The sequence below is a fragment of the Tympanuchus pallidicinctus genome, unplaced genomic scaffold, assembly GCF_026119805.1.
Source record: "Tympanuchus pallidicinctus isolate F22 unplaced genomic scaffold, pur_lepc_1.0 scaffold1, whole genome shotgun sequence".
In the NCBI taxonomy this organism is placed as follows: domain Eukaryota; kingdom Metazoa; phylum Chordata; class Aves; order Galliformes; family Phasianidae; genus Tympanuchus; species Tympanuchus pallidicinctus.
Window position 1 is genome coordinate 91,954,389 of NW_026294618.1, and position 27,994 is coordinate 91,982,382.

The 27,994-nt window shown below is 41.6% G+C and overlaps 1 protein-coding gene across 3 annotated transcripts; it reads right to left on the minus strand.

Moving 5' to 3' along the window:
• Positions 1–27,994, minus strand: CAPN8 (calpain 8). 3 transcript variants are annotated; one of them, XM_052686676.1, is made up of 21 exons: positions 27,748–27,994; positions 26,044–26,113; positions 18,387–18,505; positions 17,435–17,568; positions 16,672–16,840; positions 15,768–15,851; positions 15,061–15,146; positions 13,688–13,762; positions 12,536–12,696; positions 11,646–11,821; positions 9,708–9,719; positions 7,799–8,010; positions 7,014–7,050; positions 6,487–6,552; positions 5,539–5,596; positions 4,868–4,932; positions 3,866–3,934; positions 2,770–2,848; positions 1,763–1,879; positions 1,114–1,172; positions 1–227 (listed from the first exon to the last, which is right to left on the minus strand). In XM_052686676.1, exons 1-21 carry the CDS (start codon positions 27,982–27,984, stop codon positions 204–206), a joined length of 2,109 nt encoding a protein of 702 aa, XP_052542636.1. In that variant the 5' UTR covers positions 27,985–27,994; the 3' UTR covers positions 1–203. The 3 variants fall into 3 exon arrangements, with proteins under 3 accessions (XP_052542636.1, XP_052542655.1, XP_052542645.1); XM_052686695.1 differs by lacking the exon at positions 15,768–15,851; XM_052686685.1 differs by lacking the exon at positions 9,708–9,719.

Consider the following 27,994-nt stretch of genomic DNA (forward strand, 5'->3'; position numbering starts at 1 on the left):
TAGGTTTAGCCTTGCTTGGTTTATTTCTTTGAGGTCTTGTTCAAGAGTATATTTACCTTCTAACTGACAGGAAATCATTTATCGTGGACTAAAATAACTTGCCAGTAATAAAAACAAGTTTCTCTCTCTGCTTTCTGTAGCAGGGAGATGCTGAAGGAGTGATTCTGCGTTCAGAGCTCTCTGCTGAATTCATCGATCTCAACTCAAACCAGTGTGCAGCACAGCCACTGTGGGAGAGGCAGAACAAGGAGTCAGACCATCTGTGAAGCTCATCGTGTGCCACCAGGCACTGCACAAGAGCTCCTGAAGAGCAGGCTTGGAAAAGCCACAACTGTGTTGTAATCTGCTTTATGTGAAGCATCCATCTGCTGTCGAACTTTGGGGAAATTTGTTGCCTGGATTGGCTTCAGACGTTGCAAGCAGGGCCTCTTTTGAGGCATGACCTATTTCTCCAGGGTAAGCTGCATGGTCTTTCAAAAACAGTAGATTTAGCAATGTATACTTTCAGATAGATTTAACTATCTGTGACTGAAGGTCACAGGGCCTCCTAGCCATCTTCCTCCCTTTGAGCCAGTCTTCAGCAGTAAGGACTAATTGGATGGACCTCTTGGGGCCCCTTCCAGCTCTGTTTCCTGAGATATATTTGTATCCTGAAAGGGGAAGGCTCAAGCTGATTGCTTCTATTAGTTTCAACAGGAGAAATTTGCATTAAAAACAATAGGGAAAAAAGAGACCTGGCATCTAGAAAGGTCTCTTCTAATTCTGGCATGTTGTTCAGTTCATTCTCTGCCAGAAAAGAACATTTTCCTGCTGTGTGTTTTCTAATGAAATGACCACTACCTCCAAAAGTAGGCAGTGAAACTCACTGTGTAAGCATCTTCTCAAGAAACCTTAGGTATTTTGAATATATCTTTACTTTTTACTCATATTAGATAAAAAGTCATTTTACTAATTTGGACATGCCTTCTGAACTGACGATCTTTGCCACAAAAACAAAGTTTTCCTTTGAATCACTGTTGCATTTACTATTTGTAGGAGTGATTCTAAAGAAAACAATTATGCAGTCCATTACTATAGCTTAACCACATAGTATGTTAATCTGACCAGCCTCACCTCTGCTAAAGAAAGCCGAACAACTCCACTCTTCTCTTTATCTAGGAGATGAAACACTTCTGCAATGTAGAAAAGAGTAAAATAAAAAAAAAATCATATGTAAACCAGGGAGTTTGGCAAGTCAGACAAAATGTAGAGGGCTGGCCTTTTGCCATGATGTACTGGAAATCTAGACTGGTTCTGTGGGAGCATATTGCAGCTGTTCTTCTTTCCTCTTATGAGTGATTTGTAGGTTGCTTCATGGGGCAGAATAGTTACATCTATAGCAGCAAACTAAGAGTTGGCAGCAGGAGAGCTACAGCATCCAATGCAATAGTATCTGATTTGATATGGCAACAAAGCTGTAAATCGGGCCTGAGTAAGCACCCTAAGGGATAAATGGCACAATTTAGATGGTACAGGTCGGTGGCCAGAGCACTGAACATAGAGTGTAGATAGCTGTAAAGCAGAACAGTACCCTCACACTCTGTGGTCATTCAGACAAAAGGCATTTGCTATTCCTCTTCTGATTTCTCGAACAGACACACTTTTTGCGGCACCCTGCCATTTCCAAGCAATGTGCTACACTCATAGTTAAAAGACACCAAATATTTAGTGGCACCCCAACATTTTCAGGAATTCCCCTTGACTCATAAACAGAGGCACTTACTGAAAAGGGTCTCTAAGCGGATCATGCAGGCCACAAAACCATCAAAATCAATGGTCATCTTGCTGCAGGCGTAGCGGATGGCAATGCTCTGCTGCACCTGGTTGTTGAGCACAAAACCTGAAGGCATGGGAAGTACACAAATCATTAACACACAGCTGATTACTAAGCCATCTTTCATTTGACTTATCCATGGACTGCTGCACCTGGCAGAGCCAGGTAAAGGATGAAAGATGCTTCCTCCCAAAAGATCTACTGGATTCCATCACCCACCTCTGCTGTGGGTCTCTTCCAAAATACATTGCTCTGGGTGAAGAGAGGCATGAAGTTCTCCCATAGCATTTTGTCAAACTGCATATTTTTCATTGTTTCACAACACAAGCAATCCTATATTCCCCAGATAAATCCCTAATTAGCGAGTCTTGGTGCTGCAGCTGAAAAACAGCTATTGCAGTAGAGCCAATTTCTCATGTGACATACTGGCCTGTGTTCAGGTCCATGTCAGTGCTACTTCTGCCTCTGGATCATTCACATAGACTCCACCAAAAAGAAGAGAAATTAAAAAACAGTGCTCCCATAGGTAGGCTGACAAGCACTGTTCCAAAAGTGAATAGCACACAGCAGACTGGATCTGGTTGGGGAATCAGTTTTGCACCTTCTCCACTGTAGAGATCAGTGGTAGAAGGAAATGCAGGAAAATTAAGGTTTGGACAGAACTCTGAAGGGAAACAGTTAGATTAGGAAATAGTGAGGACAGAAATACAGCAAGTAATAATGAGATGGATAAGCAATAACCACAGCATGGACAATAATGTTAGTGTTTCTGCACACAGAACAGATGAGTTTTGATGTACATAACAGCATAAAGGACTACCAGGACAGGAGAACAGCACTTGCAATGCTCTGATTTAGTAGATGAGTGGGAACCAAAGCTGTGAAAAGTCCCTACTGGACTCCTGGTGCTTTTTAGTGGAGAACTGCACCAGCCCTATGGCAACTCCAAGGCTCACCTGCCTCGCTGAGAGCATTTCTCATCTCATGGGAGTCAATGGTACCTGAGAAGTCTCTGTCCACCTTCCTGTAGATTGCCTGCAGCAGAGGAAAGAGGGAATGTGGGAACTCTTAAGTTACGGGCACACAACCTACAACCTCAGGTTTCTGATGGCTGGGATACACTGCCCCTAGCAGCCAAAGCTCTTTGAAATATTAATGAGCAAGGGAAGTCTTTCAAGTAACTACTGGCAAGCAGGGCAGACTGGGAAATTCCTATGGGCTGGCAGCTTGCCTGCTTCCATGTCACATGGTGGCAGACGGGCCATTGAGGAAAATATCCTATCACTTGGCAAACACTGCAACAGATAAAGTCCATTTTTCTTAATATTTCAGACAAGACGACAGATGCTTCCTACTGCCAGTAGGTTTATTATCCAGAATTTGAAATCACCCAGACCTACAGCACAGACTGGAATCGGCTCTCAGGGCTGCCATGCCAACAGCAGCCCCAGAATGGAGGAGAGCTCTCCTCATGGACCTCTGGGACAGATGCTCTGAGTTGACCAGCATCAATCGGGGTAGCAGCAGACTTCCATGAAAGAGATGTTATCGAACAAAGCAGGTACAGATTTGACCTTACTTTAGACTGCTTGATTCTGGGTGAACTTTATGGGATATTATATCTTCTGTCAGGAAAAAAAAAAATCAGCATGACTATAGAACTTAATAATACAAAGACAGGTTTTTGATAGGTCCTAAAAATATGTTTCTTCTGCATGCTGTTGTTCAGCTGGCAAAGTAGCATACCTCAGCAGTGAAGAAACGAGCTCATATGAGCTTTAATACAACAGGCAGCAGAGAGAGCTGCTTTTGCCAGCAACAGAAAGGAGTTAATCTGGTTTTCTGGGTTTTGCAAATAATGGGAACGGTGGGGTTAAGATGAAGGAGGATCTGTTTGTGCCCTTGTAAATCAGAGATATTTCTTTGGCCCCGGAACAAACTCCAACTATACAAGAAGGAAATCTTCCATGTGTATCTTAACCCCTCACATATCTCTGGATCTTTACTTGAGAACTGCGAGAGAAAGAGAGACAGTCAGAAATATTAGATTACCAAATACATCTGAATCTTCATCCAAAGTGTCTTGAATTCTATAAGCCCCAAGGAGCCAGTCCCATTAGTCTTGGAATGTTAAGTAATGATTCAAACATCAGGATTCCTCTATCCTTACCAAAACTGGAGAGCAACCAGTGATTAAAAATAGCTCACCCAACACAGTACAATCTTGATGCAACATAACTTTTCATTCATAATACATCTCCATCTCACACAGACATGCCCACAGCTTTATTTTTGCTAAATGTATGCCAAGAATTTCCAGGATATCTGCAGTCTTGAGGAACGGTATATGGGATTGCTAAATATATTATTTTTTGCAGTTAAGAGCAGGTCAAATTCTTTTGGGAAAAAAAATGACTGGCCTTGTGGTGGACAAGTGTTAGAAACCAGAGGAAGGAACCATGAGCGAGTACATGCTGTGTACTCAGCATGACTACGTCATGAGACCAAAACTAGTGCAACCCTGTCAACATGGCTCTTGGCCCTACTACTTCGCCCTTCCCCTTGCATCAAGGTAGTGCTAGCCAGAAGAGCTGACTACTTTCCCTTGGCTATGCAAAGCTCATCAGCTCCCACATGTCCTACAAGTTATACAGAATTGGGAAGGCTCTCCAGTCTGTCTCTGCTGCTTTGACTTCTGTGTTCTATGAGGAGTACCCAATTTAGAGATGGAAGCTGAACTGTGCTTAAAATCTGCCTCCTGCCAAGCATGCTGTGCATGCATTTGAGACTGCACTGGTGGTGTGCCCAGGCAGAACACTCCTGCTTCTCTTCCCTGCTATTTTTAGGGGAAGGTTTAAGCAAGGAGCGATATAGAGCAGGTGAGAGATCAGCTGACAATGAAATGATTCAGGTTTCTGCCACTCTAAGCTGATAGAGCAGCTTGGCTGAACTTTATGTGCCAGGACAACAGAAACGTAACCTTAGCCTTATCTCATCAAGAAGTTTTGCAAAGGAGTTCCAGAAATTTTAAAGGTGATGACATCCAAAGGATACATCTAAAAGGCTGATCATCTCCCTGCAAGTGTTAATGTTGAATCCATCACTTCTTATATCCTTTCCTGGACAAAAGAGAAGAAAAAGTCAAAGTCAGAAATACTTCTTAGGCAAAATTCTTTTCTGAAGACCATGCTGGAGTTGCTACTTGCCTTAAAATCTTGCCAGCAGAGCAAACGCTCTGCCAGTTCTTCCACCATTTCCTTCCAGCTGATTAACATGGCTTTTTTAAGGCAGGAGTGTTAAAAGGGAACGCTCTGGATTTTGGGAGCGGTGAGCCTCTATCTGTCTACAGAAGGTATACAGCAAAATAAAAATATTTTCCTACAGTGAAAGCAGATGGAGAGTTCCTGCGACCAGGCTGACCAACAATGGTCCTTCCGAGAGGGCAGAAAGAACATGGTGCCTCTGCAGGACAGTGGCAAGCAGCTCTTGGAAGTGGACTACTTCATAGCAGAGGTTCAACAAGCCAGGAGAAATTCATCTGGGACAGAACTGATTTTTTCCATCAGCCTTAGCTGACAAAGCTGGGTTTTGTCAGCACAGATCCTACTTGTGTGCTTAGAGATTGATGTGCAGGTGTCAGTCTGGACCAAAGGGCAACGTTATGCCTCATCATTTCAGCCCTCACCTCTGAGCTGCATTCAGTGTGAATCAAATTTGGTACTTACTCTTTGCCAAAACCCTATTTAGAATAGTTTGAAGTTCAGTCGCAGTCACTTCACAGTCCTGGACAGAAAACACATTTAAAATGTTAAGATAAAAAGCATTTGAAGTGGACTATATTCATTCACTGTCACCCTACTCTAGGGCAAAATCTTTGATTTTTTTCTAACACTACATTTACCTGCTAACATCACATGAAGGAGATCCTCAGAAACCATGAATATTTCCTAGCATTTCAAGTGGGAAACAAGTGGTTTGTTAGGTGCCATGGGGATGTGGCCCAGTAAAAGTTAACTTTTTATCAGATTTGACTGAGCGGGCTCATTGCTCTTGTTCCTTTTTCAGCTGAAAAGATTCAGGAAAGCATTTGAGATTTTTTAGGCTTATGGATACTGCAGTCAAACAATCCTAAAATTCCCATCTCAGAACTCACAAATGCTTTTCTAACTAACAAGATGTTTTCCCCTCGACTGCCACTGGCCACCTGTTCATTAAGAGCACATCTGAAGAGGCAGCCACAGGCTGGCACAGCAGCTTTTGTAGATACAAAAATACAGTAACAGAGAGAAAGTTCAGCCATAGCTTTCTGATTCCTGAGGCTTCTAAACAAAAAGGAAGCAATTGAACAAATAGCCAATTGTTGGAATTATATGCTAACTTCACAGGCAATTTATTTCACCATGGAATAATATTTTTGTAGTTCTTACTCCCATCACCCATATTTTCAAAGTCATTCCATACCCAGTACTGCTGAGTGAACAAATCACATTTTGCACCAATAAGAGGAAAAATGTAGCAGATTTATTCTATTGAATTGAAGCAGTGATTTAATAAAAGGGGAGAACTGCCTGTTTTTTGAAGACCAGACAGAAGAAGGAATTGGCAGGCCAAATATTTGCATAATCATAACAGCTAGAGGTCCCATTTTTTTCCTTTCATTTTAATCCACTTACCTCTCCAGAGAGCTTTTGAAATAGAATCTTGAACTCATCATCTATATCTTTGTTATCAACATGAGGCTAGAGGAAAGAGATGACCAAGATTGTGGTTTACAATATGGTTCTTAAAAGGAGGACATGGATATCATAAAGGAGCTTAACAATACATCCATTGTTAGAGAAAGGGAAAAAGAGAGCTTGCTCCACATAAATATCAAGACAGAAGCATTACTTAAATCCTTAGATCACTCAGTGCCCTCCCCATCTTCTACCTATACTGGATGGAAGGCCATGTTTTATGACAAGTCTGGGTGTGTTCAGTTTTTGTGCCCCATGAGCCCAGGTACATGAAAATGCATGTGAAGCTAAACCATAGAGGCAAGTGAAGAATCTCTGTAATCAAACTCCATTTTCCTGAGCACAAAGTACATAATAGGTGTTGACCTACCATGATCTCAGCCCAAAAATCTCACATCTGTTTTTCCCCATTATGCTTAAGAGATGTCTATTACAAAAAAAGTCTGTCCAGTTAAGGTGCTTACCTCATATGGTTTTGCCGCCACCATATCACCAATCATCCTCAGAAAAACAAACAAACAAATAAATGAAATAACCAGAAATTGTGACTCTACTTCTTGCACTTCAATTCATCAGGAAAACAGACTTTTCTGATATAAAGTGTTACTAAATGCACAGAACAAGTATCCATGTTCCCTGTTTCTGATGTTTCCCATCCCTCCTCTGTCTGTCCTACTTTGCCAATATTTTCTTTGGGAAATCCAGCCTTGCTGTTGTTGTCTGCTATCCAGACTCCTGGTTTCATTTAGTGGCTGCTGCTGATACAATCTTTTATAAAACTATCATTTTACTTTCTTAGAATCATAGAATTGCCTGGGATGGAAAGGACATCAAAGCTCATCTAGTTTCAACCCCCTGCCACGGGCAGGGTTGCCAGCCACTAGTCCAGGCTGCCCAGAGCCACATGCAGCCTGGCCTTAAATGCATCCAGGGAGGGGCATCCACAGCCTCCTTGGGCAACCTGTTCCAGTGCATCAGAACCTTTCTTTGCATCCTTTAATTGTGGGAACTTCCGCTACATCTCATAGACCTGAGGGATCTAGTTACCACTTCAGTACTTGCCAGAGGCCACTTAAAGAGCCAGGTCTTTGTAACATGGATGTGTGTGCCACATATGGTAGACTGTGGAAGAAAACAGGTCCTAGAAATCAGCCTATTTTGCTGTTAAATTGCCAGTAGATAGAGCACAGACTTTTACCTTTATGGGTCTCATCAGCAGAAGAGAAAGCTTTAGATAGAAGATACTCACTGAGTTTTAACCTTTTTCTCAGAAAAAACTCGAAGGCAGAACTCTCCATTTTTGTAAGGCTCAAATGTGGATGGCACAATGAGGTACTCTCCCTTAGGCAGTCTAATGCGGCTGGAGACTTCACGCAGGTTGATGTAAGTCTCAGACCGGGCTACTGGTTGGTTCCTTGTGAAGAAAGCACGGTTCAGATGAATGTCTTTGTTATTTTCCAGCTGTCGGAAACATGTTTTTGTTAGAAACCTTTTGACAGTTCATTGGCAAGTCAGCCATCCTATTTAAATTTCAGTGCTTAAAATCCATCTCAAGTTTTTCTTAGTACCAAATGATAAATCTGGGAGTGATGGCGTAAGAGGTAACCACCAGGGTTATGTCATGTGAAACAGTCAGGCAGGTGATTAGAAGGAGAAAATACCCTTCTCTATAAATATTATCTTTTCACATGCCTCTTTACAATGGGTGGTATAGAATAACTAAAAAGAGTATAATGTGTACTCAAATCTGGTCAAACTATTACCTACTCAAGTTGCCCATGTAATGAATATTTTTTGCTCTCATAGGCTGCTCATGAACAAATTTAAATTTTAAAATGCCTTTCAGCAATTGATGGTATGAGGTAGACTTCCTAATTGCACAGGAGTTACAGTTTCTGATTTCTTTAGACACACAGAAGAGAACAGCAAACAGAACAAAATAGTATCAGAAGGGTAAGACTTGCAGAGCCAAATTAGATGATTAAACCAATTTCTGTTAGTTATACTAAAGGTGTTCCTTTGGAATATGGCAAAAATTGTACTTAATTTTTCTGTAATACCAATATGTTATTAAATGTGAAATGTGGTATAGCTCACAAAACAAAATACTGATATAACAGAAACAGCAGTGTATGAATAACATCTCTTCTTTAAATCTCCTTTTTGTGACTTCTGCTTCATAGAGCTATCTTTCAAAAATTATGATTCAGTGACCCACAGTAATTGCTAAATAGTTGACACAGGATGTAGAACATTGGATGCAGATAAGATTTTTCTCTTAGATCAGAACATACAATGATGCTATCAAAAGCCTTAAAATAATTCAGTATTTTTGTCGTAAACTGTAGAATAAAATGCTTTTTTCCCCTGCTTCATTTAAAAGATAAGATTGGATTTGTTATTTATCCAACCACCCTGTCCTTTCTCCCCATCTATCTTAAGCTAGGATTAGACTGTAAAGATTAAGACGTCAGATCCCATATCTTTTTCAACATATAAAGCTCATTTTCCCTTTGCATCTGCAAGGCTGTTAAAAGAACACAGTTAATTGCTACAGGACCACACATTCATTAACTGAGGGAGAAGAAAAGGGCTGAAAAGCATAGGAAAAATTGGCAGTGCAGAGTATCGGACCTCAGTAATGACTATAGGCTATTCTTACTACCAGACACCCCTGGGGTCTTTTTCTTTAAGAATGAAATTCTCTTTAACTTGTTATTGACATCTAGGAGGATTTGGGAAGGTTGAGCTGTTTGTTGTTTTTTTTTTTTTCATTGCCAGAAGCCCCAGCTCAGAACTATAAAAGGAATGGATCCACAGTCTGGCATTTCTTCTAAAAAATATTAGCTACATTTTCTAAGTTTTAGAGTGCAGAGACTCTGCCTACACCTGTACTAAACAAACAAATTTTTACTTCTGTTGCACAAAATAAGTGGGAGTCAACTTTCAAGAGGTATAAATGAGATCAGGATTAGGATTCAAATGTCTGTAATAAAGCTCTGTGCCCCAGTCCCTTGGAAATAGTTATTTAGAACATGAGATTGTCATCCAGTGATAAAGAAAAGCTGTCGTTAGCAAGGAGCAAATCCTCCTGGTAGCTAGACTGGCACAAGAATTGCCCATCTGGAAGGAAGAAGTGTTCAGCAACGATTGCATACCTCCTGTGGAATCTGAAAGCAAAAGAAAGAGCTGATGTCAAAGGGTTGCTACATAGGCTTTTCTATTATTAGACAGAAAGAGTCAGATAAACTCTCCTTCGAACACTCAGTTTTCATTTCCACTTACTACACACCTTGTAGTATTGGTTACCATGAAGATCTAGGTTGATCTAGAGTAGTACCAAAAGAAAAATGGGACCTTCCTCCAGAGGAATCTACACAATAGAATTGCTTTTCTCCAGATTCGGTGGTGTGAATGATACTATCAGTTGGAAATATTTTAGTAAGCTTTAAAATGTTCAGCCAGGAAAGTCAGCAGGTTGGTTCTGCTATTTTGCTAAATGAAAATGAGCAGACCTAAGATCTACCAACCTGCTGTTATTGGAATGCTGATTAAAATACAAGGCTTCTGTCACCAGCAAGAAGCTTAAGGATGACTGGGATGTTGTAAGGCACCTAAAATAAGTAGCAAAATTCAATGTTTGGCCCTTTCTGTATTAACTAAATACGTGCATTTGTACCTCTGAATATACGGTAGCTTTTTCAAGATCAAATAGTGTTCTCAGGAATACAGATTCCAGTGAAAGCCAAACAGACTGTGCTCAAAAGGCCCAGAAAAGCTGTTTAAAATATCACCCATACAATGCTTCCAGACTGCATGAGATGGTCCTTTGGGTCTTGTTTATTTTATCCAACACAGTAGAAGCTCAGTGATGAGCTACACAACTTAAAAAAGCTTTGCAAGACAGGCAGGGCTGGGCACGCTCATTTTTACCTTGTATAATACAGAGAACTGCTATGTCCTTGGCCACAGCATCAACTGCAGTGATATAAATCTACAGCAGTTCATGACCTGAGAACTTGGATCATAGCTGTGTGCCTACAAGAGATGATTTAGCAGCCATTTCTTTAAAAAGAAAAGCCTCATCTTGTTAAAAGTCACCAAGCCTACTCTACTCTGAAAAAGATCACAGAGGAGGCAGGTGGGATGAAATAGATATAAAGCAAAAATGCACTGCTATCTTCTACAGGGTTGTTTTCAGAGATATGAGTGGACAAACATCCTTCATGCACAAATCCTGGGAAGAAAGTAGACTGGGGTTCTTGACAGTCAACAGCAACTCAGAAAAGTACAAGGTAAGAACCAAAAGTATATGCAAACACTTCAGCCCTAGGGAAAATCCTTCCTAGTTTTGAACCATCCCTCACAAAATACATTAACGAAAGCCAGTGATTCCCATCTGCTCACACCTATGATAGCTAATAATCTTCATCCAGAGAAATCTAGACAGCACTGAATTGCTTTTCTCCAAATATGACATTGAGAAGCATAATACTGGTTGGAAATTCTTGTATGTGCTTATCTGCCCTTACACCACAAAAGTCAGAGACAGCACTACATACTTTTTCCATGTGTTATATCTATGGAGACAGAAGCAATACTGGGAAAATAAGAAAAATAATCTTTAAAAAAGGCCGAAAAAAAAAAAAACAAACCCAAAGCTGAATCAGAACAATAACAACAATAACAGTGTAGACAATGAATCAAAACAATTATCAAATAAAAGGGGAAAAAATAAAGAAAATGACTACTGAGCACAGATGATAGGCTGTAATCAGAACCACTTATCTGGAATTGCCAGGCACCCTGATCCTGTCCCCATTCAGATTTTGAAAGAGAAGGCTCCCATTGAGCCTACTGCTAAATTAATTGCCTCCAGTTTTACACCATTTTCCTGTTAAAACAAGACAAATACTGAGCTAATTTTTTCTGAATCTTCCCATATTATGTTGGTCAGGAAGAGATGAGAGAAGCTTTTCAGCCATCTTGCAAAACCTAGCTCTTACTGAAGTGCAGATCAAATGTCAAGACGAACACACGACAGATTTTTGCCAGGGTAACAGTGAATAAAACCTGCAATGAGGAACAAACTGTACCTGGTAGAGTGAATAACCAATACTAAGCAGACCTTCTCCCATTCTCTTCTGTCTCCTGCGATTCTTCTGCATCAAGCCCACCAATATAGTACAGCATGGCTCATTCAAACCCCCTTCATGATCATCATCTGGTTCATCCAGCCGGATCTTAAACTGGGGATTGATCCAGTACGTTGCTAAAAATCCCCAAGGCAAAACAAGAAGGAGGAGATTTTGTTGTCATTGAAGCCAGAATGGTCATCACTACAATTATAGAGAAAATCTGTTTGGATGGACATTTGCCTGGAGTTTATCCAAACCTTTCTAGTATGTTACATGGTTTTTTGTGTTTCACAGCTATGCTGTATATCAGTTGGAGCCATAGCAAATCAAAACACTGTGGTATTTCCTAGGGTGTAAAAATAAAGAGGGAGGAGCTGATACTGTTAATTCCAGCCAGTCATTTATCTTCAGGAAATGTCCTTGGCTAAGGTTAGTTTTGATTCAGAGGACCAAAAATCAGGCAGCCTCTCCAGAGGTTTAACCTGAAAATGAATGTGAGACAACTCTACTACTGATCTATGATACTTTCCTGGCTTACCCAGCCCTTTGGAGAATTACTCCAGTCAGTAGCAAAAGCCATGTAAGTAGGGAAAGCGCACAAAGGGAAAAAATAAAAAGAATGTGGCCATGAATTAACTGCTCAGTGGGCTGATTATCGCTGACAAGGAAATGAGTGTAAATTAGGTCTTGGCTTAGACTGCCAAACTTTGGCTTGCTCTCTGAACCACACAGAGAGATCTGTACCTCCAAACCCTTCCCAATTACGGCCACCCATAGTTCAAAAAAAGCAGTTATTCTTGTGGTTCTGCTGTTTATTTCACCAAATGGCCACTTGGCTGGATCTCCACCTGGGTAGTTCTGGCAACCTCCAGCTGTTGAACCCCGTATCCACTGTCCATTGAACATGGTCAGGTCCCATTTGTTGACCTGGTTGCTTGTCAGGGTGTCAGGAGTCAGATTGCAGATCTCCAGGCGTGTGAATTGCCTTTGAAAATCAGAAAATGCCATCCTAGAAAACAAAAGATCATGGTTAATTCATCAGCCCATAACAGTCAGAGCAACTGCATGTGGGTGCCTTTCCCAATGAGGAAGAAAATGTTGGTACTACAGAGCTGCCCAAAGCTTCATTTAATTGAACTCTGAGTCTTAGGACCAGCTGTGGGGAAGCAAAATTTCCCACTCCCTGAATGAGCCCTATCTCACGAAGTCAACTGTTCTCAAATGCTGTTACATGTTACAGGCTCAGTGGTACCATTTTCTGTCATCCTCAGTCATGATCAATCCCTCATGGATTGTGCTTTCTAAGTAAACTCAATAAAATTGGTGTACCAAAACATGCAGCAAAATGCTATTAAGTGGGAGCAGGAATTGATCCTTGGGAAAGAGTCACTGCAGAAAAATAATCTCAGTTTGGTATATTGATTTAAAACTTTTGTTGATGTTTATTTTTACCACTTCTAGTAGCCACGTCTGAATAACAGACCTTGATCACTTCATGCTGCAAGCAGAGGTCTGTTCCCAGCCCTCACCGCTTTATGCCCCACACAGCTGATTGTTCTGAAAGATGGCAGGCATTTTTCTTTCTGTTCTAGGACAGAGTGACACATGTTCAGCACTGATCCGCACAATCACCCAGCTTACACTGTCTTTCCATCAGGTTTGGGTAAACAGATTCTTCCCCTGTTGACAATCTAAAGTTTTTCATTAGTGTGTAGCATTCAGGCAAAAAACAAGCCTCAAAATATAAAGCATGTGAGGTTCATTCTTGCCACATCATTAATTTTATTGCCATCTGGTCTCTATATTTTGAGCAGGCACTGAGTTATTCAAGCTCTAATAAAAGGTAATATTTAAATGGGAAGGAAAATAAACAAGAGGCTAACCACCTACATGAATTAACTCAGTGCTATCAGTTTCTCTCCATCCAACTGAAATGACTGCTTAAAAACGATATTTGCACATACAATACCCAAAAGATTGCGCTAATTAATGATGCTCACCAAAATTCTCCATCATCTACTTGCTTATCCAGAGCCTGTTTTTGTTTGGGATCAATATAATTCCATTCAGGAGCACTGCAGACAAAGCACAAAAGCAACCTGCTCAGTTGTATTTCATTCTGCAATGAGGTCAGACAGTGAGCTTCTGTCTTCAGTCACAGATGACAAACTTCTATATATTTCTACAACCACTAGACCTTCTGCCCCTTCCTTCAGCCACACAGGGCTGGAATAAGACTGCAACCAAAACTGCAACAAATAAACCTTGAACAGAGGTGGCAGAAAATACAAATACTGCAGGCTGTCTGGACTGCGTAGCATGCAGCCCAAAAACAGGAAGAACTTCACAATTATCAGAACTATAGAGAAGCCTGTTATTCTCCCTAGGGAAATGACATAAACTCTGCTGCTGGGGTCATCAAAAATATGAAAGCAAAAAGGCAGAATTAGAACAAAATCCTGCAAAAAGCAGCATTGCTTCAGTCCCACTCCAATGTCACTGTGCAGCACGCCAGATTCTGACTTCATCTGCTTCCATGTGGCTGTGCAGTTTGGTATCTGTTTCAGTAAGGTTGTCCCATGGTAAAACAAGTGCAGCAAGACCAGGATATGGTATGTGGGGACAGAGACATGTTATCTTAGGCATGAGCAAAGCAGCTCTGATAAAGATGGGAATAATTACAACATCTAACCATATTTTCTATATCAGCACCAGTACTATGGTCAAGAAAGGAACGTGAGATCTCAAAAAAGTCCTCGCTAAAGATATACCAAGGCCCAAATGAAAGTAAAATACATACTGTTATGAAAATAAAAATAAATGATTTATTGTTTCTGCCATTCGTGTGAGATTCCAAGCCCTGACAGCTTCTGATAGCTATTCAAGCTTCTGATCCTTAGTTGAGTCATCATCTCCTTTTTTTTTCAGAGTTCTCCAGTATAAATCAAGTACTGGCCAGGTTTAGAACTCCAAAACCTCAAAACTGACTTAGAGGCGCAGCAGGGTAGCAATGCAATTGGTTTGCCTGTGCTGCTAAGGTCTTGGTAACAACAATGGGATCTTCTAAGAAAAGTTATCTTGAGAAATGACATGAGTAAAGCTTGCATGGGTTGCAAAGCTTACAACCCACAGTTAAAACATAGCCTGTTCTTTCTCATTAGAAAGCTCCGCCTGAGGCAGAGAAGAATGTCCACTGGGCAGAACAGATCAATATGTAGCCTTGCTAACAAATTAATAGTGTTTTATTCCAATGGATTTACCATCTTTCCTAAATGTGCTTTGTGATTTGATTAAACTGCATAATCTCAATTTAATTTTCAAAGGATACCAAAATACATAGAAGAGGGAAAGGCAGGGGCATATAAACACTTACTTATCACTCCACGCTCCAGTCCATTCTACTTCACCCCAGGGATTTCTAAGCCTCACAAGTTTCTCTATCTGTCCTCGGTAATAGACCTAAAAGATCGACAACAAACAGAACTTCAGCATTCCCATTACTCCAGCCATCATGGAGCAATTGCTTTTCAGCAAGGATAAAACATGATTTGTACTTGAGTGATGCAGTCCATTACAACTTCCAATAGCTAAGAGACACCTAGATGCCTTCCACTCTCATTTTTACATTATCCTGTGCCACTAAGTGAGCCATTAGCTGCAACTCTCACCATTTCATACAATGAAAGCAACCTGCAAGGAAAAACATCAGCTATAGAACAGCAGAATGTCTTCATCCTCAAAAGACATTGCACAACAGAGCAAGATTGGAAAGAGATTATTTAGCACAGAAATCTCTGTAATAATTCCAGTTCAGAGAAGTGTGAATATCTAGGGCAAGTTCGGCAGGTGAGTCTGGTGGAGCTGTTCACTAAAGAGGCTTTGAGTCCTTTTCCATTTGAGCTGATTGGCAAAGCACACACTTACGTAACATGTGGCACAAGAATGTGCAACATTTTTATTTGGTCAATCACAGAAAGACATAAAAAATCTGAAGGTGCTGCAGTGTTGCAAATCGTTTTGTGTAATGGCAGCTATAAAAACTTCAGCTAAGCTGGACAAGCTGAGGAGAGGCTGGCTTACCTCTTCTGCCCCAGTGACAGAATAAGCATGTCCCTTCACCAGCTTCAGACTTGTGATTGCTTCTATTTCTGCTGCATGAGTTATCTGAGGCAAGAAAAATATATCAAATTAGGGCTACATATTGTGTATGGATACATCTCTCACAAGCAGATTAATACGGGAGAAGACATCCAAGGTGATAATGCATAATGAATATTAATACTCCCAATGCAAAGTAAATTAAATAGAGGTGAAAACTGTGGCAAGAGTTCACCTCCAGAACTTCCTGCCTCAAATATACAGTCCTTGCACAGCAGAGACTCAAGAATGTACCATGAAATTTAAATCTAGAGCCAATTTCTAGCTCAGGTAACAGACCCAGTCACCTGCAGAGATGTGCTCACATCAACTCAGCTCCAAGCTGCCTTGGTTGAACTAGGATTTGAAATGAGATTATAGGACAGGATGTAAAAGGTATGGAGTTTCCAAAACATATACAGACTCGTCAGTAACATAGGAGATCTTGTATGATAGGTGTCAATGATTTTTAATTGAAAACAAAGGCAAAATCAGAGTACAGTCTACAACAAAGTACCTCAAATGGTTTGTGTCTAACAGCTCAGTGTCTGGAGCTGACATTACACATCATTTGAATGAGGAAAGATACTGAGACAATGAGAACAGGGTTCGGGAAGACCTGTCCCAAGCTCATGGCTCTAAGCACTTCAACAGGCTGTGTTGTAAAAAGAGAGCTGGTTATTTAGAGTCTTGTCCAACATTTGAACAACTGAAATCAATAAAAGTCTCACATTGACTGTAATTTGCTTTTAATCCAGACCTTCACACCTATCCCTACATGAATCCAAGTATGATATTGACAAAAGCCTGGAGGAGCAAAGAAAGTAAAGCAATGGCAGCTTCTTACATCAATGGAACAGCCGAGCAGTGAGCCAGCCCTCAGAGCCTTCTGGATGATTTGGTACAGGTTTGCCGGAGCCCTCCGCAGGTCATAGGATTCAGAGATGCCTCCAGTAAAATCCTCGAACCCCTCTATAGTGGACCCTCCAGCTAGAGCTTCATAAGAACCATTCAGCCTGCAGGAGAGATGACAGAGCTGTGTGAGGCCACCTCCACTTGCAAGGATAGAATCATAGAAGCCTTAGAGTCGAAAAAGACTCTTAAATGTCACCTTGTCCAATTTCCCTGCAACAAACAGGAACATCTACAGCAGATCAGGTTGCTCAGAGCCCCATTCAGCCTGACCCTGAGTATCTCCAGGAACAGGGCACCAGCCACCACTCAGGGCAACCTGTACTAGTGCCTTACTACCCTCATTCTGAAAGACTTTTTCCTTATAGCCAAACTAAATTTACCCTCTTTAAGTTCAAAACCATTTCTCCTTGTCTTATCACCACAAACTCTTGAATCTGTCCCCTTCTTTCCCGTAGCAGTCCTTTAAATATTGAAAGGAAAGCATGTGTGCTGCAGAAGTAAGGGCTTATAATGTAATATCTATTGGTACATCTGATCATCGTCGCGACCTGGGGCCCCTTGAAACAGAAGCTTGGCAATATCCTGTCTGGACATGTAAAAAGAAATGGTGGAACAGATGATGCCTTCAAATGATGTATCCAATACCCACCACTTCTGCACACCCAGGAGGCACTGCCTCCCATCTAACCACATACTTGGCGTAGGCTTTCTCCAGCAGGGCGCTCCAGAATTCATTGCCTTCCTCTGAATGCACGAAGAGTAGTTCACCATTCTTGGTGGGCAGCCGGTCGTCTACCACCACATCCACCCACTCCCCGTACTGCCAGAACTAATGAGAAGAAGAGAGGAAGAGATGGTCAGGGCTGGTGTGCACACTGTGGCTCTACACTACTATCTTCCTCTGCTGTGTCACTGAGGCAAATTCTTCCCAGTCCTGTGAAATGCTGAGTAGGCTCCTTAACACTGTCAAGGAGTTGCTGATAGGTAACATTAGCAGCAGGTAATGTTCTTGCACATAACACGTGTTCTGTTCTCCATGCATAGCTTACATGATGGAGGGATCAGAAAGCTAGTGAGTATACAGAAAACCTGAAAGTCCACTTCTCTTGTCTACTATCTTTTGAAAAAAAATCATGCCACTGTAAAAATACTGCAAGGAGAAATCACTCAAAAGAGGAAGAACTTGGTAATGCCAGTCTTTTCTGAAAATACTGGGAAATTTATGAGTTGTTAATATGTTATAATGTTAATAGTCATTTTTGCCTGGGCACTTAAAGCGTTTACTCTAGAGTTTATTGTAGCCATGGAGAGAAAGAAAAGAGAATAATTCAGATGACATCCTCTCTTCTGAGCTGAGCAGGAGCATGCGGGGAAAAATACAGATCATGGCCTGAACAAGCAACTACTCTGTGAGAAAGAGCTTTTGTTAGCTTGGGAACACAAGTAAACTGCCTCTACCTGTTGCATGTAGAAGAAACTGGTTTGTGAGAAACTGCTGTAAACTCTGTTCTGCTTTTTTCCCCTCCATCAATGTCACTTACATGTTGTAATTATTAGTACTCAGGTTGCGGGGGGAAAAATAAGCTGCTTTCAGATAAATACTGTGGTTTTCCTCTTTTATTCTCAATACCCTGATCAGACAGTTACCTGAAAATGAAAGATCCCAGCATAGTCCTCCTGGAAACTCTGAGCCTCAGGAACAACACGGTGCAGAACATCTGGATTCAAAGTCAGAGATGCAATGGCAGCCAGGAGCCAGCAGTCACCTGCAAACACACATGATCCACAGTGGAGAAGTTTATTACTAAATAGTGTCTTGTTGAGCTGATTCCTACACCAATATATCACGCTCCCACATAGATCAGAGCACCGGCATAAAGTGCTCTGCAAAGTCCTGCTGGATTCAATGTTGGTTCAGCAATTCATTCTTGTTGTGATGTTTCTCCTTTGCTCATTTTCCACTCACCCAGACCACATAGGTATTGCAGGGCCCCTGTCAAGCTGATCGCAGTGGTAATTTTAATGGTCTAACTTGAGCTTTGCTCTTTTGATTTTTTAATGAAGCTCTGAAAGCAGGCTGTTTTAGCAGAGATTTTTAATACCTACAGGAGACCAAGAGCAGAGCCAAGAAAAAGGAAATTTGGGTTTGTGGGTTGCAAAGCCTGGCTGAGCAGCACAGAGTTAATGACTTGTGCTACCTCAACTAGCCCCAAGCCAATGCACCTGGGAGAAGCAAAGGATTATGTGTGTGTGTGTGTATATATATATATATATATATATATATATATATATATATATATATATATATATACACACACACACACACACATAATGCATGCATGTAGGTAGGTATATATACTTTAGCCCTTTCTTTGAAGGTCTGGACTTGAACCAGCTCTTAGGATTATTACTTCAGCTCTACTTATGAGTCAGATGGAAATAGAAGTGCAGTGGGATATGTGGGAGCACGTGAGCCTTTTCTTTGGCTCACTGCTTGTCCTGGAAATGAGGGAGCCTTACTGGAAGCTGGGTATCTTACAGTTGTTTGCTGAGTAGCTTGCTTGTTGTGTTGGGTAGGTGAAAGCCTTCACTTGCTGATGGGAAACTCAAAGACCCATGGATTTCTTAGTGTGTATTCTTATCACAAAGAGCAGGAAGCACTTCTGTGGGTTCAGTGTTAATTTCTGAGGTCTGCTCTAAGCTTGGAAAACAAAATTTCTCCAAGGGCGCTAAAACTGCCCTGGTTCCTCGCAGGTTGTGTGCCAGGACACAGGGTTTTTTGGGTAAATGCACATACTGCAGAATAAACTGGCATAATAACTCTTACTTTACTGAAAGTAAACTAGTGGAGAAACCAAGCAAGTTTAATCTCTATCATGAATTAATATCTTAAAGTGAGGATTAGCTCTTCGTATTGACTTGGGCTCTTTGTTTCAGTACCACAATTACTATAACTCTAAAGATGATATTCTAGAACTTGCCCAGTACTGGAAAGTACCCAGGTGCCTCCCATGAGCTGAACCAGAAGCAGCTGCTCCCAGTCAGACAGAGGCTTGAGAAAAACCTGTGAAGTTCCCTCCTATAATGACCTATAGCCACCTGAGCTGGCCAATTTGATAGAGGTGCAAAACCCTGATCCAACCAACATGTGGTGCAGGTATTTCCAATGGGAAATGTAGCATTAGTACGTAAAGGCTCCACAGCCTTCCGCAACACTGCCCTGTGCCATCCTGGCTGCCACACTCAGGAAATAACGTTTAAGTTGGAAAGGGATAGTAACTGTCTGATCAGGGTATCGAGAATAAAAGAGGAAAACCATGAGGGGTTACTTGCTTGTCCCAGTCACCTGCATTCCTATCAGAAGAGGTTAAAAAACTTGTGCTACTCCTCCTGCACAAGCAAAGTTTGAAGAGGAACCGTGAGAAAGGATAAATGCTGCTTTGGGGGAAAAAAAAAAAGAAAAAAAGAGGAAGGCTAAATCAGAATAAAAGTATCATGAAGTGGAATTTGTAAAATGTGACTGCTGTGCATATAGAAAAGTCCAATAGCATCAGCATTTAAAATGACTATGACCAAAACACTTTTGACATTCATTTTCACCCCAATCACCTCAAAAATTATTTTGCTTTCAGTAGGAGAGGACTCAGTTCACTGGCTTGGAAGGCTTCTGCTAGCCTTAGGTACCCACATATAAAATAAATAAAACTGGGAGAGTGCAGGGTTGGGGAGAGGGTTGAAAGGATTGAAGAACTTCCTCTCCCAAGGAAACAGATATAGGGAGAAAAAACATGAAACTAAGAATATTCCAACCTGCTTTGTACCCACCTGTCTGAGGCTTTTATTGGTATACAGCTGTGTGCTTTATGCAGTTTTAATTTCTACTTTTCCCTGCAGTTGTAGAAATACCATAGTAAGTCTGAGGAATGGGGTTAGGCCAACAGACCTCATTTTTCCCCACTTCCCCAAGCTTATTTTTCTGCACAGAAGGTTGCTCCCAAGTAGGTGGCAGAGCAGGATTCCTGGTGCCCCGTTGTGTCCCTCTGCCCCAGTGAGACCAGAGGAGCACTGTAGCAGAAAGTTACTGCTTTTCCAAAATGTAACATCCGGAAGGGTTTCTTCATCCTGGTTACAATCTTTACAGCCGGTGGAAGGGAAACTGCTGTGGGATTTGCTGTAGAGGGTATAAGTTTGATGCAAAATTAAACTGAAGAGTCAGTGAAATGAGAGGGGTTTCTTTAAATGTGTTATTTGCTTCTCTGACTCAGAACTGAACAATTTCAGAATCTCATCCCTGAGATGGCAAATGCAGCATGAAATCCTTTACAGCTTTCTTACAGTAAGAATTAACTTCCTAGCATCTGAGAGGTTGAAAGGCATTGGCACTTCTTCCTGCCACAAACACACCATGCAATCTGACTTCCAGGGGAGCATTAGGGGCAAGCTGACTTGGGAAGAATTCTATTGGAAGAGTTGTAGTGGGGAACATAGCCTTAAAACCTGCTTTGCCTGCCCTGAGCAATGCAAAGTCCTATCTCTAAGCTTTACTCAGGGGCCTAATACCTTCTGCTAAGACTGTGGCAGAACAGCTGTTAACTGTGACCCCTGAAGGCAATCAGCTGGGAATTAGCTGCTGTGCAGTAACTTGGTGAAACGGGAAGGTTTGCATGGAATGTTCAGATAGATGGTTTGGAACTGAATTATACACAAGCAACACATTACATTCAGGTTCCTGTGATGCTGGCTTTAACACAAATTAAAGAGAATAGAAGAAGTTGTCCATAAAGAGTAACCAAGATGAAACCTAAATTGCACAAATTGCTTCTTCTCATACACCTCAGTGGAATTCCAGCTTATTAGTAAGTTTTCTCAGCCCTTCTCAATGGATTCCTAGATTTTTTGTTGTCTGGTGTTTTTGTTGTTAAGTACAAGGTTCCATTAAGTGCTGTTTGTTTGGTTTTTTTCCTCTCCAAAGTTCAACTTAGTTTTGCTGACAGCTTTAATAGTTCTGTTTGCAGCTGTACAACATCCCCAGAAAGGCAGCTGATATAGGACCACAAAAACCTGTCCTGATACAGCTACAGGTTATCAGTTTTCAGATTGTGAGGAAAGCATTTCATTCCTTCCCTAAAAAGTGAATTTTGGAAGGGAGAAAGGATAACTTTCTCCCTTCCACTGGGCCCAACTGGCCAGTGAATTAAATATGTAATTAGAATTTATTTCCAATGAAATTATAGTCAGAAAAATGATAGTATCAAAAAGCATTTTTTGCTCACAGCATATACTTGAAGTTGTACCCCTTTAGCTACCTCATCATTTAGCCCTATGAGGGCACATACACTGCTTTCTGCTCAGTCTCATATTTCATGAACATAAGTTTCGGATAAGTGCCAATTACACTGCTTACTGCTGCTACTGCTGAATGTGCTAAAAAGAAACCAACCTGATCCCTGGATCCAAAGCCATCTGTAATGCTTATGAAGTCCAATCTTATTTAATTTGAAGTAATTATGACCTTGAGTTTGTGGTGAAGAAGTTGAACTTGAAAATTAGCAGTACACGTGTTATATGTATACAATTACACACACACAAACACATGCATATCCTGCTTAGAAACATCACTTTGAGTGTTAGGGTACTTGAACTAGAACCTCTTCTTGCTCACATGTGCACTGCATTGCCTCTGTTCTCAGCACCGTAAAGGTGCTTTGTGGTTTACAGACAACCAAGCCACTGCACTGGACACTGAATCCTTGCTGGTCTGGGAGTTGTGCAACTCCTCTGCGTTGAAGTTTACCCAAGTACACTGCAAGCATAGGAGCCATTAACATTAATGTGGAATTTGATTAGTTTTGGTTGCTGCAGAGCAGCACTTGGTTTCTGTTTAGCTACTATCAAAGCATCCACACTCAGAGCATTTGCACTCATCATTGAGTTACTGATAGAGTAAGTTAAGCCAACAGTCAAGGTGCCTGTTTCCAAGATCTAACAGACAGCATAGGAGCATTTCTGGGGTGAATGTTTTCTGGCTTGCTGCTGATTCATCAATGCCAGGTTTCAGATTGGTCTCCAGTCTGCCTGTTACCTTCTCAATCTGCTTGAGAGATATGACACATACAAGGCACCTGTGAGGGATCCTCAGAGGGAAAGCCTTGGCGGCAGCCATGTTGACTACACAGGACCTATGCTGGCAGCCCAGACATGTTCTAAGACTTCAGAACAAGAGCTGCCCTGTGAATATAACTGGTCCGGATCCGGAAAACTATTAAATGAAGAGGCTTTTGTTAAGTTAAATTTATGCCACTTCTTTCTCAAGGCCTTCAGCAAACAGATCTGTGGTTAACTTATTCACATAGCTGCAAGGAAACTTCATAAGTCACCTCTAATAATGAAGTCTGTGAGCGCATTTCAAGTTGCTACTAGGCAATCAAAAACCTATGGTTCAAAGTACGCTTAAAATATTTCAGGTCTTTCAAGTTTCCATCAAACTTCCCAAGCTGATATTCATCTAGCCTAGGCTGTTGTCAAAGAAATAAGTTTAATGGAGTGAGACTGACTCTGGGTTTTCTTGTTCCTTTTGTTCACGTAAACCCAGACCTGCAGTGTTATTTTTAAAAGAAAAGGAACATGTCTCAGAAAATTATTAAAAGTAGGCTCTATTTCCCTAAAGGACTTGTTAACAGGTCACATACGAGGCTTATGTAAATATGTAATCAGGGTCTGTTTCAATAGAAGGGTTTCACATGACAGCTTTAATAACAACTACTTTGATATTCAAGGTATTGGATCAAATACCAAGAAAAAAAAAAAAGCATAGCGTGCCTCTGAGATGTAAAGCAAACACCTGAGCATTAAGTTCAGACTGAGGTAAGCCCCACACCTCTGTTCTAAAGTTTGTTTTTGTTAAGGGTCAGCAGGCAGAAGTGATTGCCTTTCAGAAACAAAGGGGGGCTCTATTTGTCCCCTCATTGCTTTTTCTGCCTTTGTGAGAATATGATCTCTTAAAATGGTTTTACTCCTTTTTAGAGACAAAAAGAAGCTCATAACAAAAGCAGAATCAGATTATGGGGCTTTTTGTCCAAGTTTGGGGGGGTATATTTCAGGACACATGCTTGGGCTCCAGCAGCCAGCCCCCTCCCCCACTTTGGTCCAGACCCATTGCCACCACTATTTGGTGGGATTGGTACTGCCTTGTGAAATGAAAATCCATTTAGCACGAAGGGCTGGAAATCCACAGAGTCATTCAGGAGGTGATGGAAAAAGAATCTGAGGGTATTTGCATCTGGTTTATGGGCTTAAGACAAATAAGCATAGAATCATTAAGGTTGGAAAAGACCTCCAAGATTATATAGCCCAACTGCTGACCAATCAACCACAACCATGCCCATCAAACCATGTCCCTAAACACCATGTCTACGCATTTACTGAACTCCAGAAATTGTGACTCCACCACCTCCCTGGGCAGCCTAAGAGCAGATTCTTCTATCTTATAAGCTGTCAAGGTTTTACTTCAGGTGAACGGTTGTCATGGAAATTTTTTATGCTATTATAGAAACTTTCTGAATTGGAAGTGACAAGAAATGTCACTTTTATTACTTATCTGAACAATTCTTCTAAAATACAGTAAATGATTCCCTGTGCTCTGCTCTGACATCCACCAAATAAATATCCTGGTGCAGATATATGATTGGGCATCTTATTTCCAGCAGCTGGAATATATACCCATGCACCAAGGAATTTCTTAGTGATCACTTTAATAGTGCTATGTTTACAGGACCAGCACTGGTATTATTTATCACCAGCAAGTTGCAGAAATTGTTTGAATCTCATCTGCAAAGTGGATGGCATAGAAGAGCAGTGAGGTCAGGAGTGCTGCAGTAAGCAGCACAGAAGGGAGACAAGCTGATTTTTCCATGTCTCATCTATCAAATTCTCATTATAAGAGTTTCAGCCTTTTTGCCTCTATATGCAGTCAGGAGAGGCTGCTGCTGCTGCCTTCTGCAGCTGGATCTTATCAGCTGGGTGGGCAGGAAGAGGCCAATGCATTAGCTACCAGAGAGGAGATAAACTCTATTTGCATAGCAACTTTGCTTAAATGATGGCAAGCACTAGAGAAAAAATGGGTAGAAAGGATGGCTTTACTGTGATGGGTCCAGGAGAGAATGACTGCTGTCTGAGACATCCCATCAGCTTCAGGCCCCAGTTCAACAGAGCCAGGCACCACTGCCTTTTCCAGTGGTGTTTTTCCATACTGTGTCCAGTCACTTCTTGCAGCTCTACACTGAATGCCAAACAAACAGAAAGAACATTCAGCAAAAAGGACTTGGAGAAAGTTGCCTGTGGTGGATTTTTCACTGAGAGCGTTGTGAGGTGCTGGCACAGGCTGCCCAAAGCACTTGTGGATGCTCTATCCCAAGAGGTGTTCAAGGCCACATTGAATGGGGCCCTGGGCAGCCTGGTCTAGTGACTGATATAGGAACTGACAACCCTGCCTGCAGCAGGGACTTGGAATTAGGTGATCTTTGAAGTCCCTTCCCACACAAGCTATTCTATGATGACCTGAATGAAACACATCAGCTTCGTAGTATATTTTCATGTATTCCTTGTTCCTAACTCAGGGACCACCTCTCTTGGCATGAAATGGCAAGTCACAATCCCAGTCCCTGTGCCTAGCCAGTTCCTACTTCATACCTCGGTGTATAGCAAAAGATGATGATGATGATGATAGTTCCTTCAGATGGGATACAGGTACTACTGAGCAATAATAAAGAAAGGTAATAAATAAAGTAGGTAATAAAGAAAGAAAATTGACTCACCTCTTCCAAAAACCAACAACAGCTCAAGAGGAGTGCAATCTCTACCCAGAAAGATACTGCTTCCTTGGCTGCTAACCTTTAAATGAGGCTGAGGAAGGGTGGATCCAGGCTCTACCTCTGCTGTTCACACAGTGCATTGCTTGCACCTGAGCTCCATGGGTTAGGCATGCCTTCTCACCTGGAGCTCAACCATTGGCTCAGGCTGTGACCTGTCAATTCCACTGCACTGGGGGACCAGGTGTTTTCATTATTTTTTTTCCTTCATATTTTTATTTTTCTTTAAACTGGGATTAGGTCTTGCTCAGCCTCCTAAGTAAAAATCCTCTATGATCAGGCTAGAGGATAAAACTTTCTCAGTGTCCCTTGACTCTCAGAAGAGACTCTTACTGGGATGAGGAATTTTAATTTAAGCTTCTTGTTTTTGAACAAAAGAAAAAAAGAAGAAGGGAAAAAAGATGAAGAAAAACAAAATGCAGAAGTGTTGTATTTACCCAGCTCTCCTTGGCAAACATCTGTCCGAGTAGCTCCTCCGACTATGAACTGAGGATTGTCACATAAGTCCTGAAAAGACATGTTTTCAAAGTCACCCTCCCTGGTCTGAAATGTTCTCTTTTTTTGTTAATTGTTCCAACGGGAAAGTTCAAAAAATATTAAATGCATATAGTTGTATTAAGGAGAAGCTTCCCCTTTCTCCCAAGCATTCCCCCAGGGGCAGCAATGGACATCCTTTAGGGAGACCAAATTCTTGCCTGCTCTCCCGGTAGCTGCCTGTGAGCGTGCCTGTGTCACTGGGCCATGGAGGCAGGGGCAGCCCAGGACTTCTTTATGTGTGCATGAACAAGAGTCAGACTGTTGATCTCTTTTTGCAGTAGGTGTAATTTCAGCAAGATACTTCTTGCTTCTGTGATTATCCAGCTGTTGGCTGCCTCACAGCTGTCTCGGTGGACAGCAGGTTAGCTACCACATAGAAAAGTTTGTGTCGTGGGATCTTTTTGTTGTTGTTTTGGTGAGTTTTTTTCCCCTCCGAACTGGTGATTTGTCACAGCACCTGCTGGCTGTCAGCTGTATGTGACATATTACATGACATGCTACACATTTAGACAGCTGCTTCTTCTGAGCCACTGCCAAGCACCGCATACACATTTCTCACAACTGCATTTCTAGCTCTTCCTCTTGGAGCATGTCTTAAGTTGATGGTGCTGTTTTCCAGAGACATATAAAACTCAGGGGATTTCACAGTTCTTGCTGCAGAAGTGCCCATTAAGGTGCTGTTTGACCATTGGGCTTACAAGAGTTGAAACTTGGAGTTACTGAATCAGTAAAATTCTTTTTCTATCTTTTTTGGGTAGGTAGGGAGAAAAAAAAAAATAGGCTTTAAATTTTTCCCTCTTGTTGCCTTCCCCGCATCAGACAAAGGTTATTTGTGTTTTTTCTTTTTCTTTTCCTCCATTTTTTCCTTCCTCTTCTATTTCAGAATCATTAAGGTCGGGAAAGACCTCTATCAAGTCCAACCATTGATCCATCGCCACCTTGATGTTCCAGGGAGAGGTAAAATAACGGAGGAAGAGCAAAACACATACAGAAATCAGCGACTGAAAAATGAAACGATAGGAAAATCTTTGAAGCTGTGATTGATTTATATATTTTGATTTTAAGACTTTCAGTGCCTTTTTTTTTTGTTTTTTTGGGGTTTTTTTTGTTTTTTTTTTCTGATGAAAATGACTATTTTTAATGAAAGGCCATTTGCAGGATGTGTATATTTGAGAGATGACTGTTCCAGTCAGGTGCTTCTCAGCTGTTGCAGGTAGAGGAAAGCAAAGCAGAGGGTTTATGGAAGTGTTAACTTAGTTCCCTGAGGTACCCAGTGGAAGGACCATGGATGGACACCTTCACAGGCAATGGTTGGTGCCATTGGGTACCCTATGCTGCACATGGAGAATTTTTGTCCTTCTTGGACTGTGCCCTGAACAGGAATCTCTGGTGAGCTGGGATAGAAAGGGAGGAATCCAATTCCCAATAGTCAGTTATAGGATTCTGTGCTTTAAGAAGAGCTTAGGTAAGGCAGGGTAGAATCAAAAGTGAACGAAACATGAAGGAATAGCAGGCATGCAGCATCACTCTTTTGGCATGGATGTGCTCAGGTGAATGCTAACCACCCAGACCCAACCAAGCATTCCATGACACAGCGCTCTTACCGTGGGCCGCTTCCAGACTATTCCCTGGGTTTTGAAGGAGTAAGGTCCCAGGTCCTGGTATCCCAGCGCAGACGGGCAGGCAGGGAACTCCTCATCCTTGAATAGAATCCCAGTCTGAAGGCACTTCTGCTTCAGTGCCTCGTAGTCTTGGCCCAAGTAGCTGAGGGCATTCCTGCAGGAACCCAGCCCCTCAGCAGCCGCTCGCTCTTGGCACAGCCTAGCTGCCAGCCCAGCCATACTGCCTCCG